This window comes from Astatotilapia calliptera, chromosome 7 (genome assembly GCF_900246225.1).
Source record: "Astatotilapia calliptera chromosome 7, fAstCal1.2, whole genome shotgun sequence".
Classification (NCBI taxonomy): Eukaryota; Metazoa; Chordata; class Actinopteri; order Cichliformes; family Cichlidae; genus Astatotilapia; species Astatotilapia calliptera.
In genome coordinates this window covers 57,976,178-57,992,254 of record NC_039308.1, presented here as the reverse complement: position 1 = coordinate 57,992,254, position 16,077 = coordinate 57,976,178, and the positions used below count along the sequence as shown (strand labels likewise).

The 16,077-nt window shown below is 41.4% G+C and overlaps 1 protein-coding gene across 3 annotated transcripts in view; it reads right to left on the bottom strand.

Moving 5' to 3' along the window:
• Positions 1-371: 371 nt before the first annotated feature.
• sema3d (sema domain, immunoglobulin domain (Ig), short basic domain, secreted, (semaphorin) 3D) overlaps positions 372-16,077 on the bottom strand; it is a 33,349-nt gene continuing 17,643 nt past the window's right edge. For all 3 annotated transcript variants that reach the window (XM_026176096.1, XM_026176098.1, XM_026176097.1), the window contains 6 exons: positions 15,869-15,957; positions 15,629-15,670; positions 14,083-14,240; positions 9,289-9,353; positions 8,628-8,767; positions 372-3,441 (listed from right to left, as the gene is read on the bottom strand). In XM_026176096.1, coding sequence (XP_026031881.1) covers positions 2,977-3,441; positions 8,628-8,767; positions 9,289-9,353; positions 14,083-14,240; positions 15,629-15,670; positions 15,869-15,957 — 959 coding nt within the window. In that variant the 3' untranslated portion in view covers positions 372-2,976. The remainder of the gene's footprint in view (positions 3,442-8,627; positions 8,768-9,288; positions 9,354-14,082; positions 14,241-15,628; positions 15,671-15,868; positions 15,958-16,077) is intronic.

The window sequence follows — 16,077 nt, the reverse complement described above, 5'->3', positions numbered from 1 at the left end:
TCACGGTTCTGGGTCATTTTGACCCTGCTTTTTCGGTTTCTTGTATTTTGGTGTGTTTCCAGATTGTGCTCATTATAATTATGTTCTGATTCTTTAGCTATCCTATGATGATGATGATTATTATTTCTGGGTTTAGTTTAGGTTTTGCCTGTGCTTAGTCTTCTCTGCCTGTATGTCCCTCTGTCTGTCCATGGTGTCTTGTCTGGTCCTCTGTGTCTGTTAGTTTCCTGTTTTATTCTGAAGGTCCCTGTCTTATGTGAGTGTGTTCAGGTTACATTTCCCCTGTCTCGTCAGCTGTGATTTCTCCCAGGTGTGTTCCCCACCTGTCTCTCATCCCTTGATTACTGCCGTGTGTATATAAGCCCTGTGTTTCCTTTGTTCTCTGTCGTGTCGTCAATGTCTATTCACCCTCAGTTTCAGCTGTGTGTTCTGTTAACTGTATTTACCTGCCTGTTAGTTTATATTTTCCAGTTTAGTTAGTCTTCTGTTTGATCAGCAGCCTGCAATAAAGCAGTTTATTCTGAGTTTACTTTTGCCTCCGTGAGTCCTGCATTTTGGGTCCTTCCCCTCTGCCTTCCTGCACACAGCCATGACACTGATGGAGAAAAAGAAGTATACTGTGTACGTGTGCCTTTGTCTGTGTGTGAATACACTGTAAGGCTTCGCTCCAGGGGCTCCTAAGCACACTTGCTTGCTCATTACACCAATCACATCAAATTAACCACTTCCTTCTAGAAATTCTGGTTCCTTTCCATGGTTCTGTTTCCTCATTTAACCCCCACTGTTTCTGTCTGCCTGTCTAGAACAGCAAATCACTTCACTCATGGGTTGTTTTCCAGCCACATGTGAGGGTCAAGTTAACTCTGAGCATACATAGTATGCTTATGTCTACAATTACGATCTCTTATGGCATCTGACAACAGATCTTCTGTGCAGGATAGCACATTATCATTCAGCCTTATATATAAATAAGGAACACTAAGTTGTAATAAATAATAAGATAATAAGTTGATGCTGTTGAAATGAAACCATTAGCAATAGCAACACTGAGCAGTGAGCTGATATTTTTGACAGTTATCACCCTTAGTGGTCTTTCAAATTGTTTTTTTTTTTTTTTTGAGAGTGTGGTGGTACTGTGGCAGTTGGCTGTGATGGTCTAAAGAGGGGAAATGAAAATGCCACAGTACAGGACGATGTGAAGTATAAATAAATGTTTGGTAAGCTGAACTAATTTTGATTTAAGAAAATACATTGTCTTAAAATATGCATGTACATTTGTTTATGTGAAATAAGTTGATAAATAATTTAATGTAAAAAAAATGTGAAAAATAATATTTTAATGTAATAATATTTAGAAGAAAAGATTTTCTAGTTTTTATAAAGTCCTCTTGCTGTTTCCGTTCGGGGGAGATGCAGTTTATTCTTTACAGCTGACTGATAAATAAACAATAGACAGAGAGGAAGCATTTGAAATATTTATTGTCTTTGTTACAAGAAGCTCTGAAAATCACTGTGGAAAAGCACAAAATGGGAGACCTATTTATACAGTTAGATAGGGAGAAAGTAAGCACAATAAAATGTGTCTCTGTAAGAAAAACAGTGTCCATCATAAAGGCAGTTATAGCTATTTATGATAGACCAGTTATGGTCTATGAGGCAATGATAATAATATTTCTAAAAGTCATATTTTTTATATATATATTTGAGTTTGAGACTAATTTTCTATGTGACTCTTCTTCCAGTATTTCAGCAGCTCACTCAAAATGAAATTTAAGATGTTACCACTAAATCAATTAAAACAGGACTCCCATGACTGTGATGATGCCTTTCACAGAAGAGCCTTGTCATTTTATTTTCAGCCTGAAATACAAGCACCGTGTATCATATTACTTCCATTTCTTTGTAAGTCTGTACATAAAATTCAGGCCAGGCACACTGGGTTGCATAATGCTTGGTTTTCATGCTCATGCCTCTGACACTGATGCCATCTCAACTTTTTATTTTTATTTTGGGAAATCTGTAACTGGGTTTGATCACAGCCTTTTATATTTCAAATGGTTTCTACTGAAGTTGCCACTTTCTCTTCTTCTTCTTGTCTTTTACACATTTACCTTTACACGCTCACACACACAGGGACACACACTAAAAAACAAACCAGCTGGTCCTGAATCATTCTGACATCTGCATACAGTGTACAGGGACCCGTGTTGCTATATCAGGAGAGGCTCAGCTGAGCTAACCCTAACTAATTCCGAGTATGCCTGTCATATACTTGAGACTGCCAGTAACTGCAGCAGTAAAGTTTTTGCATACTGATTTTATCTGTGCACAGAATATAAGTAAGCAATAAATTTAAGGAACAGAGGCTCCAAGACACATTTATTTAAATAACGTTCACAAACAGTTATAATAAAAAAAAACCTCTATTGCACCTACAGTACACAAGAGTAAATGGATTGTACAAAAATATGTCATTTTTTTTAGAATAACATCATAAATGATTACTGTTATAGGTCAGTAATAAGACTAAACTTAGCATGCTATGTCTCCTGTACATGTCATATCAATATTTACAGTCATACATAATGAAAGTAATGGCGTCATCTTAATTCCAATATTACAAATCCTAACTTTTAATGTCATTAAGTGACCAAATGGAATATTAGCCCTATGAAACTTTGGAGTAAAACGAGCAACAGCAGTCTGTCAAACTACGGAGGCTTGAGTGATATCAATGGATAATTTATTTACAAAGTTAACTGTGCGTTTTCCTGTAACATACCTCTACTACTTCAAGTTGCTTGCTAAGTATATTGCATTTTTGCACTGCATATTTCACTGATCGTCTTTCATGTCACTTTAAGAGTTAAAGTTTACTTGCTCATCTGACACTGCAGTTTCACAGTTCTGAGTCACATTAGCTTGATCCTTAAACCAGTTAATATAAACATCCTTAATGTTTCTATATCCTGTCGCCTATTGTTCTGCTGTCCTCACTACCCTCCCTTGCTTCTGATGTTCTTTCTTTTCCACATTCTCTCTGTGGTGTCTCCTGTTCCGGCTTTTCTTCATTTCCTGGATGTGTTTCCATTTGCCATTTCCTAAGCCTCGCCCTCGAACCCTCAACGGCCTCTTATCCAGCCACAGTGCATCGCAGTACTCTTCTAGAGAGCTGAAGGGAGAGCTCATCGCTCTCAGGTAGTCTTTATATCGCTGACGTGCCTCTGTTCCATGGTGTAGCCCCCCGGCAGAGTCGTCACTCGGCTTGGCTTTTCTGTCTAGCTGTCCATTTGTAACAACTTGTAGAGTGACACGGAGGAGAGTATGGGTGAAGTGTGTGTGCTCTTGAGCTACACAGATATACACACCGGCATCAGAAGCATGAAGGGAGCGAATTAGGAGACCTCTTTCCGTGTGAATTACTCGATCATCAAATCTGACCTGAGAGACAACAAGAAACATATAAGAGCTACATAATGCCAACCCACCACCACAAACCCCAGCTAACACATCACCCTCCTAGGGCTGTTCGATATAACGATATATATCGGATGACGATATAAAAACGTCTATCGTTTCACATTTTACGCTATCGTTTTTCGTGGTGTCGCAAAATAAACTGTTTACGGCAATATTTTTTCATTATTTTGATGGTCACTGTAGTGGCCATCAAAGAAAACAGCGGCCGTTATAACTTATGTCTAAAAATTTATTATTTCATGCATCAGTTAAAACACTCGACTCCAGGTACGACGCCCAGCTGGAAACACTTCACGCAAGTCGAGCTGCCCGAGATTCACAGAATTTACAGAAAATGTTACATTTTTGTGATTTATGTCGTTATCGGACGATAGATGTCTTAATATCGGGATATGAGATTTTGGTCATATCGCACAGCCCTACACCCTCCTCAAACAGATACATTTCTGAAGATTTGTAACCAAGTTGTGTTGAACAAGGTAATGACCCCTAAAACGGGAAGCATATGGAATTAGGTGTGGCGAGTATAGTTCACGGCGTGGGTGGGCACAGGTCATTATGTGATGAGAGATCTTTAGATGCATAATGAGAGTAAACGTTGAGCGCTGCTGGGAATGTATGTGCTTGTTGTTAAGGTAAGTGGCATGCTAATGTTTTTGGCCCTATTTCCGTCTAGCATCCACCACGGTTCATCGGATGATGTGACTGCTGTCAGAGCCTAAAAAAAACAAAGCTGTGTTAAGAGGACACAGAAAGAGCATGAGGGAGTGAGTCCAGCATGTGTGAAAGTGTGGCTGCTTCAAAGGGATACCTCCCACAGCTGCACTTTGACCCCCAGAGGTGTAACTGATAAGAAATGCAGAATATTACCATGTCTTTTGCCCATGTGCTTGCTGTGGTCTTGTTTTACCATTTTTTTCTTACATACACAAGTGTCTCTCTGTGTGTGTGTGTGTGTGTGTGTGTGTGTGTGTGTGTGTGTGTGTGTGTGTGTGTGTGTGTTTGGATAGCTCTGTGGTGGTTTCCAGATCTGACACTAATGATGTGTAGTCAAGGCAGAGGCACACCCACAGGTTTCAGAGTCTTTCTGGATGTTGTCTTTTGCACACATTAGACCTACTAGCCAGTCTCATACCACATTCTCATTTCCTGACACACCTGACTGACTTGACAAAACATATGGTATACGTATTAAAAACATAAACATCACACTTACGTGGCTCTCTGTCCTCTGCCTTTTAAAATCATCCAATTAGCATTCATGTGCCTATCTGATTGCTTTTTAAGTCGCCTGCACTCTTCCATCCAAAACCAAGGCATCTGTGACTAAATAGCAATGCCAGGCTTTTAAACTTAGCCAGATGGTCTGTCTTTATTTGTATGCCTGTGTGTGGATATGTCTGTGTGTGTCTGGGCATGCAATCACATCAGCAACTCCTACAAGGGAAAGCAATCCAGTGTATAGTGTATAGTAGTGTATAGCGTTCATAAACACACTTATGCTCTTCTGTTTTAACAACTTTGCATGAATGTGGAGTAAAGCAATGAAATGTTATTTAATGATGACGTTTAAACTGTTAAATGAAACACAGGCGAGAATATTTGCAGTCTACTTCTAAGTTAATTTGATGCTTTAAGTATCAAATTAAGAAATTCCCACCTAAGCTGAGAAATAGGTGCTTTGTGCTAATGAGCATTGAGCAACACATTTAACCTTTTCCATACTTTTCTTATTAGAGATTACCCAATGGGCTAGCATTGCAGGCTCCAGGAGGTAAACACGTGTGCACAAACATGATGTGAGAAAGATGGCAAAATTTCTTCTAGCTCACATCTTTAATAGCTGAGTTTTACTAGGAGATAAGAGGAGGCACTGGATAAGGAGATTATGAGTTGAGTAAGTTTTAGACTGGGCTGCAGGTGCTATGAACAGCTGGCTGAGGTTGCCTTTATCAAAACCCAGAAACACAGGAGGGAAAACTGTGGGAAATTGTGGACACAGCATGAAAGTTTTGAGGAAGCTAAGTAGGCAAGGAGTATTGGGGCAGGACGTGAGCAAAGATTAGGGTCGGGCTGAGGAGGAAGTTAACGGCCAGGGAAGATAAAAGGATGACAGAAGAAAACAGGGCAGAAAAGAAGAGATTGAAATGTGCAAGACACTTAAATGATCACATGCTTTGCAGCTGTGAGAACACATAAACCACCTTACACAGCTAGAAGGCCAAGATACAACTATTACACCCAACTACTGTAATAGGTATGTAGTTTCAATTCCGCATCCAAAAAAGGCCTAAAAACATAGATCCAAACTTTATACATAACACACATATCGGCAAACACACCATTGCCACTAGGTAATTAAAACAAAGAGAAAAATTAAGACAGTTAAAGAAATCAAATGGTATTAGTTGCAAGAATGCTATCTGAACATATTCAAGATATCGCCCACACAACTGACTATGAATTCCAACATCTGAAAAGTGTGCGCTCCTCTGACCTCCAGCTTGTTTTTCACTTGATCTCCATCCTTTTTATGATCAATGTTTGCTGCTTTGAAGCAGCACAATCTTGTGTTTACTATAATTGTACGTATAAACCGACATGACAAAGAAGTAAAAAGGCCAATAATTTAAGTACCAGAAATTATTATATAATTACTTTATGTTGTCTGAGTTCACAAACGAGAAAAAAAGTGTTTTAAGGCAATATTGCTCATAAACTACTTTGCTCTTCCACTGTTCAGTTTGCAAATGTATTTGGAAATACTATAGTATAATATATATATATAGAGTTAGAGAGTTAGAGTGGGGCCTCATCTTTCCTCAGCCCTCAGCCTCAACACCGGCTCTCCACAAGGCTGTGTACTGAGTCCCCTACTGTACACTCTGTACACACATGACTGTGTTAGTTCCCACCCAGACAACACAGTCATCAAGTTTGCAGATGATACCACTGTGGTGGGGCTCATCTCAGGGGGAGATGAGACTGCATACAGAGCTGAAGTTCAGAGGCTGTCAGATTGGTGTGCAGACAACAACCTGGACCTCAATACCACCAAAACAAAAGAACTGGTAGTTGACTTCAGTAGGAGGAAGTCCGAGCTGCAGCCTGTCAGCATCAACGGGGAGTGCGTGGAAAGGGTCTCCAGTTTCAAGTTTCTGGGTGTGCACATAGACACAGACCTCCAATGGAGCTCTAACACCTCTGCGATCTTAAAGAAGGCCCAACAGCGTCTCCACTTTCTGAGAATCCTCAGAAAAATGGACCTGAAGAAGGAGCTGCTGACCGTCTTCTACCGCTGCTCCATTGAAAGTGTGCTGACATATTGCATCGGTGTGTGGTTCTCCAGCTGCACCACAGCACACAGAAAGGCACTCCAGAGGGTCATCAACATGGCCCAAAAAATCATTGGACATCCTCTTCCCTCCCTGAAAGACCTGTACAGCACTCGCTGTCTCAAGAGGGCACGCAGCATCCTACGGGACTGCACACACCCAGGACACCGGGTGTTTAAGCTGCTGCCGTCTGGCAGGAGGTTCAGGCTGCTGAGGTCCCGAACAAATAGACTCAAGGACAGCTTTTACAACAGGGCAATAGCCCTGATCAATGTAAATAGCTGACCTGACTGGATACCTCCCTGGACTTTTTAGGGGGAGGTAACAATGTTTAAAACGATAACAATAATATTTATATTTATAACAAGGTGCAATAATAATTAATGTGCAATAATAACAGTGTGCAATACACATACACTTATTCTTCTTTTTTATACTAAGTTAATATACTGTGTTGTGTTGTTTGTTACGTTGTGATGTGTCATATCGTGTCGTGTTGTGTTATATGTAGTGCCGACGTAGGACAGTTTTTCCAATTTCATTGTACTACTGTACTATGTATGACTGTGCAATGACAATAAAGCGTTATCTTATCTTATCTTATAATATATAGTAACTATGTATAGTCACATAATAATCTCATAATCATGCTCCAGCTTTGGCCGTGTTTTTTTGTAATTATTATTATTTTTAGCTTATATAGCTTCCCTGTATTTGTCTAATCCTTGTCATGATTATCTTATTATCATGTTTTTCTTTTAGCACTGTTTTCAACCTATACTCAAAATTATCTCCATTATATTTGTATTTTAACTCTTTTGCCTGCAAAGTACTTTTATGGTATGAATCCTAAGGAGCTATGTGCTTACTTAAAATTCAAAACACCTGAAATTTTAAATCACTTTTCTTTATTTGACTCCATCCAAGCCGCCATCACTTTGTCAACAGTGCAACAGGTCACATATTATTCATCCCTACACACACAAACACAGAAAACACCACATTGTGTTTATTGCACCAAAACCCGTGGCTGTCCCTGGGGAGTTCTCTGTTATAGTTTTTCACTGTAGGGGTACATAAAGAAACACAGACACATGCATTCATCCACCCACAGACAAAAAGCAGAGCTTTGTGCAGTGTGAGCCCATAAAGAAGCACATGGGTCTTTAGTGGCCTATGCACCTGTCACTGTGCTTACATTCACCCCTGAGAGAGAGGACAGAGCACAGTGGTAGGAGGAAATTAGTGTAGTGGGAAGTAGAGAGGTTAAGCACTAAAAGGGCCACTTGCAGTGGGTGCAGGATAGATTGTATGTTTGGATAGGGGGAGGGGAAGGCACTGAGGTGCTGAGTAAGCACATCTCTGTTGTCTCAATCAGGAGACAACTGTCATCATTATTTAGTTCCTTTCCACACCTCAAATACAAATATATTACCTCTTTCTGCTTTTATGCCTTTCTGTTCCCACCCTATTGTTTTTGCAATGGCTGGAAACTTTGCTGTCAAGGCCTTAGACATTATTAAAAATATGCGTATGCAGAGATTTTTAGTACAAATAATTGCTGAGAAGTTCAACACTCCAAAAGCAGTGCACATGAAGTCCGCTGTGGTGTGTTTTGATGTTTTGAAGCATTTCTGTGAGAAATTAGTGCCGCTGTAGCAAACACTGTTCCTAGGCACTCTAACCTTTCCCCACTTTTTGATGTAGGAAGAAAATAAATGCAACCCCTTCAACATGAACCCAAGAAAAGCAAAAGACTTTCAGACTACAGAAGGAGAGCTGAATCTATGAAAAATGCAGTAATATTCTAACCTCCTCTCTGCGTTCAGATTCCAGTTTTTGCATGTACCATCGAATCCGGGCCTGCTGAGATTTGGGGATACACTCGAAAAATGTGGAGTTGCTCTGCACCCCAAAGAGAATTTTCTCCTCCACACTCCCAGTACCAAGACCTGTAAAAACCAAAAGTAGTGTCTATGTTTTCTCAGGTTCTAACAAAGATACAGTATCTGATGTATGTCTCATAATTAGATTATTTTTTGTGACAATTATGCAGTACCAGGCAAAGGACATCACTGTCATTAAAAACATGTTTGTTGCATGACATGAAAACCCCAACAATGGATACACAAGCACACAAATTTCAGCTGTGTCAGCCAACATGAAAGTATCTTGGACATATTGTCATATTTCTTTGAAAAACTTCCGTTCTCCGTTGATTCTGTCTCTTCATGTGATCCCAATCTGACTCTGTAATCTTGACATCGGAGCTCCGTGGGAGCCATACCATCTGTTGCAGGATTTTTTTGTCTTTCTTGACAGTGTTTATAGTTCTTCTTGAATCTGTCTGCGGGTTTAGGTTCATTATCAAGCAGACAGAATTTGAAGTGATCAGATGCTTTCCTGACTTTTTAAGAAATGCTTTACAAAAACAAACAGTGGCCGAACCCCTTAAGACATAAAGTGTACATACTGTCTTCTGTGTCCCAGCACTGCATGGCAGGGTCTCCATTCTTGATGTCCTGTCTTCTAGCTCGCCTTGCAAGTAAACACAGAAACAAAGCAAAAAACAAGGAAGCGTATGACCACTTTAGTCTTCAGTATTGAGATGCAGAATTTAAAGTATAAAGAACTTATATGCTTTACGCTCACAGTCCAGTATTCTCCACGAGGGGAGTTTCACAAAATTAGCATCTAGCTAATTTAATATACATTGTGTACATTATATTAGTAGATTATCCACTCATGAAGTCCTTATTAGACATTTATCTGAATTCTATTCTATGAATTACAATTTTAGCATCACCATATTATCACAGTTAAAGGTTCGACAGGAATTAGACATTATAAAACAAACAGCCATAATAAGCCAAAAAAGCCAAAATCAAAGTTGGTAATAACACTGTTATATGAAAATTATGTGAAATTCTTTTCAGTCATTAAAGTAAGTAAATCCAGATTGATGTTAACACTGCAACATGCGAAAACTGAAAAACAAAACAAAACAAAAATCAGAAAAAGGGGTTTTAATACCTTTATTTGTGTTTCTCAATACTGCATTTTGTAAATCAGTCAAACAAATAGTTATTAAAATTAATGTTTCTGACACACTTCACGTGAATGCCAAATTTGCCATTACTTGTGATAAACCTGTGAAGAAATTGTCTGAGAATTACTATTTTTTCAAAAGCACTTAAAATGTAGGGAGGCATTAGCTTTATAGTTGTATAGCTAAAGAAGAAGAACCACTCCATTTTATTCCATAAGATAATCTTGTCTATCACTACAATAGGATATCAAAAAAAAAAAATATATATATATATATATATATATATATATATATATACCACTACGCTATCCAGCCTTTGGAACAGAGGATCGCAAGTTCGATTCCCGCCTGGGGCGTCTGTATCCAGTAAGGGTCCTAAGGCTAGACCCCCTATGCTAAGCAAGCCTACCGCAGACATGAGCGAGACAGATAAATATGAAAGCATGCCGGCTCGGACGTCGCCCGGATCAACAAGGTCCGCGTCAGGTGTTGAGGAACCAGGGCACCCTGACGAAAAGTGGGCTACTGGAACAAGAAGGCATCGGTGGGCAAGAGACGAAAACAGGGCGTTGTTGGAATGAGATGTTGTTAATGCAGCACTACGGACAATACCTACAACCACGATTACCGACACTAACAAACTGATCTACAATACGGCAGCAGTGATCAGTGAGATGCTTGGCTACAAGTTGAACAGCCACAAGGGGCAGTACCCTCCATGGAGAAGGAGGCTAGAGGGCAAGATCAAAGTAGCACGGAGGGAGGTTAGCCAACTAACGGAGCTGCAGAAAGGTGCGACAAAGAAGGTGCATAAGAAATACAGCAAGCTGTCCATACCTGAGGCCTTGGAAACTGCCAAGCAAAGACTCACAGCCTTGGCCAGCCGCTTGAGGAGGTACACCAGTGAGATAGAAGGCAGGAGAATAAACCAGCTGTTCTCCACAGAACCAGCAAAGGTGTACTCTCAGTGGCAAGGGAACAATAAGAGAACAGCACCACCAAGGCTGGAGACGGAGCAATACTGGAAGAGCATATGGGAGAAGGACGCAACCCATAACGGCAATGCTCAGTGGCTAGTGGCTCTGAGGGCAGACCATAGCGACCTCCCTGAACAGGGTCCAGTAACCATCACAGTGGCAGATATCCAAGAAAGGGTCTCCAGTATGAAGAGTTGGACAGCACCAGGGCCCGACATGGTTCACGCCTACTGGCTAAAGAAGCTGACTGCACCCCACGAGCGCCTGGCAGCACAAATGAACCAGCTGCTAGTTAACGAGAGACACCCGGAATGGCTAACTGAAGGTCGGACGGTCCTGATCCCCAAGGACCCCAAGAAGGGACCGGTCCCCTCCAACTACCGACCAATAACCTGCCTCAGTACTACATGGAAGCTCCTGTCAGGCATCATATCGGCTAAGCTGAACAGGCACATGGGTCAATACATGAGCGGGACACAGAAAGGAATTGGCAAGAATACCAGAGGCGCAAAACACCAGCTACTGGTAGACAGAACAGTCAGCCGAGACTGCAAGACCAGACTGACCAACCTGTGCACGGCCTGGATTGATTACAAGAAGGCCTATGACTCAATGCCCCACAGCTGGATACTGGAATGCCTAGAATTGTACAAGATCAATGGGACCCTAAGAGCCTTCATCAGGAACTCAATGGGGATGTGGCGTACAACACTAGAGGCCAACTCCAAGCCCATAGCACAAGTCACCATCAAGTGCGGGATCTACCAAGGAGATGCTCTGTCCCCACTGCTGTTCTGCATAGGCCTGAACCCCCTCAGTGAGATCATTAACAAGACTGGCTACGGATACCAACTACGGAACGGAGCAGTTGTCAGCCACCTCCTGTACATGGATGACATCAAGCTGTATGCCAAGAGTGAACGAGACATCGATTCACTGATCCACACTACCAGGCTATACAGCAATGACATTGGAATGTCGTTCGGACTGGAGAAGTGTAGTAGGAGAGGGAAGGTAGTCAGAACTGAGGGGATTGAACTACCAGAAGGCAACATTGCAGACGTAGAGGGCAGTTACAAGTACCTGGGGATCCAGCAGGCGAATGGGAACCATGAAGAGGCTAGAAAAGCTGCAACCACCAAGTACCTGCAGAGGGTCAGGCAAGTCCTAAGGAGTCAGCTGAATGGTAAGAACAAGATCCGGGCCATCAACACCCACGCCCTACCCGTGATCAGGTACCCTGCTGGGGTAATAGGCTGGCCAAAGGAGGAGATAGAAGCCACTGACATAAAGACAAGAAAGCTCCTTACCATGCATGGAGGGTTTCACCCCAAGTCCAGCACCCTGAGGCTGTACGCTAAGCGGAAGGAAGGGGGCCGGGGACTGGTGAGTGTCAGCACCACAGTCCAGGATGAGACAACGAACATCCAAGAATACATTGGGAAGATGGCCCCAACTGACCGAGTGCTCAGTGAATACCTCAGGCAGCAGAAACCCAAGAAAGAGGAGGGAGACGAGGAACCATCATGGAAGGACAGGCCCCTGCACGGTATGTACCACCGGCAGATAGAGGAGGTGGCTGATATCCAGAAATCCTACCAGTGGCTGGACAAAGCTGGACTGAAAGACAGCACAGAGGCACTAATCATGGCAGCACAAGAACAAGCTCTGAGTACAAGATCCATAGAGGCTGGGGTCTATCACACCAGGCAAGACCCCAGTTGCAGGCTGTGTAAAGATGCCCCAGAGACAATCCAGCACATAACAGCAGGGTGCAAGATGCTAGGCAGGCATACATGGAACGCCATAACCAAGTGGCCGGCATAGTGTACAGGAACATCTGTGCCGAGTACAACCTGGAAGTCCCAAGGTCAAAATGGGAGATGCCCCCAAGGGTGGTGGAGAATGACCGATCTAAGATCCTGTGGGACTTCCAGATACAGACGGACAAAATGGTGGTGGCTAACCAACCGGACATAGTGGTGGTAGACAAACAGAAGAAGACGGCCGTAGTGATCGATGTAGCGGTTCCGAATGACAGCAATATCAGGAAGAAGGAACACGAGAAGCTGGAGAAATACCAAGGGCTCAGAGAAGAGCTCGAGAGGATGTGGAGGGTGAAGGTAACGGTGGTCCCCGTGGTAATCGGAGCACTAGGTGCGGTGACTCCCAAGCTAGGCGAGTGGCTCCAGCAGATCCCGGGAATAACATCGGAGATCTCTGTCCAGAAGAGCGCAGTCCTGGGAACAGCTAAGATACTGCGCAGGACCCTCAAGCTCCCAGGCCTCTGGTAGAGGACCCGAGCTTGAAGGATAAACCGCCCGCAGGGGCGTGCTGGGTGTTTTTTATATACATACATACATACATACATACATACATACATACAGACACATACACACATACAGACACATACACACATATATAAATATACATATATACACAGACACACAGAGTTGAGGGCATCATCTTGTTGGCATTTTTATCTGTTTTCCTGCAAAAACATTTAGAGTGTACCAGTTTTGGTTTTTTTTTTTAAAGAAGAAAGAAACAAGTTTCTTTGACCTCTGACTTGTGTTGCTCACTTGGGCTCCTTCAGTTTGTATTGATTTCTTCCTCCACTTCCTGCTAGTCCTGTGTGGTGGGACATCTGTAGCCTACATTCCCTGACACTCTGAAGGTCTGCTTTCAAAGAGCCCTGGAGGCCTCCACTATTGTACAAACCATAAGAAAATCCCTACTGGGCAATAATATGGCACTATGAACCCAAACTGTAGGGCACAGTTTGTTCAGAGCTTGGATTCATGCAAGCAAGCTCACAAACAAAAACACAGAACAGGATTTGATTTTCACCTCAAGGACCACACTCTGCAAGTGTGGAATGACAGTGTCAGCCGAAAACACGCTGAAATATCTTTAATCATTGCCTGAGAAAAATAACTACCTAATGGCTTGGAAAATATTGTGAGGTGAAGAGAATGAAAACAGAAAAAAAATTTAGGGAGAGCTATGAACGTCTGAGAGTTCCAGCATTAAGAACTAGCCTTGGAAACACACACAAACAGACACACCCCCTGGCAAACTATGGAACCAACGAGTCAGTGTTCACCGGTCCACATTTGCACTCTAATGATTTCCTTTTATTTTGGGGTTTGTTCAGATACTTGTTTCAGGCTTACTGCTTTGAATTAATGCATGAGGACATTTCAAAAATACAAAAGTACTACAAGTGTCATGTGCATACCTCTTAGAGGCAGGGATATATCGTGCGCATGTGTGTCCATCCCAGGCACAGTAGGGATCTCGTGCCAGGCAGCATTCAGCACAAGCCTGGCCATATAGGTGGCATCTGCTGAGTGAAACCTGGGCTAGACCCTCACTTGAACCCACGTAGAGCCGTTGCTATGGTAAAACACAACATTGCTTCAAGACATACAAACATACAAAGCACCTTCAACTTTAACAATTGTACATCATCAACAGAGGACATATCACTATGTTGCGTAAATAGTTAATTAGTTAAGTCTGCTAAACCTAAAACTATTTTTTATGGAAAAAATATTTGTTCTATATTAAAATTATATTTATTAAAAAGTTTTCCTCTTTCCGCATTAGCATTCTTCATCTATCAGAACATGTTTGCTTTAAATGAATCACACAGAGATTTAAAGATTTCCCCTTCTTAGCATAACATTTTCTTTGTACACTATGTACTATTTTTATAAAGAAAAAGATTCTACGCAACATTAAATACACTACATTTAAACTGCTCTGAGTGAGTAAAAACCGGCTTCCACTAAATTCTTGATCTGTTGCAGATAAAAATCACATTACAATACAGAACGAAGATGGCATTAATCAACAGAAACAAGGCTGCTAGGACAACAAAACATAAACACCTACACAGAACAGTAGACTACAGACGGAAGGCCTTGAGTGAACTATGTGAGGTGATACTTGTGATTTGAAGGCATTTTTGCTTCAGTGTAGTATGGGATGTAATTACAGAGTTGGCACTGAAACAAGTTCATATAAAACAGATCTGGTAGTTTCTTGAAGTTGTTTCACCAGCTTCGTCAGCTCTAAGCTTGGAATTTAAGAAGAAGCTTCTTGGATAAGAAGTGAAACGTCTTCAAGAAACTTAAAGAAATCTTTGCTGCTCTAAAAAGTTCGGTTGCAAGGTTGCTATTGATCTAGTATGCTTTAGTGCATAGTCTTCATATGGTTTCCTTTGTGGTGTAGGACCAATTTAAGATAGCGTATACTGCTGAAAGAATGGCTGCATATAGATATGAGTCTGATATATTTTTTATTTTATTAAAAGCACATGGTTAAGTTTCTTAAATGATTACTACTTTTTGAAAATCAGGTTATAACTTAAAGAATACTCCAAGATATTCTTAGGTTTCTGTGAAGGCTGACATTTGGCTTGCAAAATGAATAGGCTGAATTTCGCAGTTGCAACTGGATCTAGTCTGACTCGCCTCAAAACTCTAGCGGGCAGGCACACAGACACAGGTCAAACACTGTTGGTGATTAATGGAAGCTGTGATTGGGGTTGAAGTGTCTACTGACATTCCTGACCCTTATATAATGAGGCGTAAGGGTGAGAGAGCTACAAGAAAATGGGGAAGACTACAGACAGAGAGGAAAACCAAAACATGAATAACAAGATAAAAACTATATGATTTGTGCCACACAAGCCATGTGCATATAACTTAATGCATGTGGCTTAATCGAAGCGAAGAGCAAATTTGCATGAACAATTGCACAAAGTGTGCAGAACAAACCTGTTTAGACGAGATCTCCAAACTAAGGATAGGCGAGGGATTCTGCAAAAAGAAAACAAACTCCATCAACTTAAAAGCTAATGGATATAAATTATTGGAGGTCAGTTATGTATTCATTACATATAAATATTTCACTGTCTTATAAGTCACTGACAGCTACACTATGAGGAAACAAAACTCAGCAAATCAGTGTGTAACATATGTGTGTATTTATTTGAATAACTGTGTTTTGAACTAAACCTGGAACACTTGAAGCTCTTCAAGAACCACTTCCTCTGTTGACCAGTTTTCTTGAGTGATGCTCACTACCTTAAGAATGGAGCCAACATCTAGGAGAGTGAGACAGAAAGAAAGAGGGGTGAAATTACCACCAGAATATCTTCAGAGAGTTGCTTGAGAAGCATATAAAACATAGACTGCATATGTTCATTTCACCCTACACAAAATCT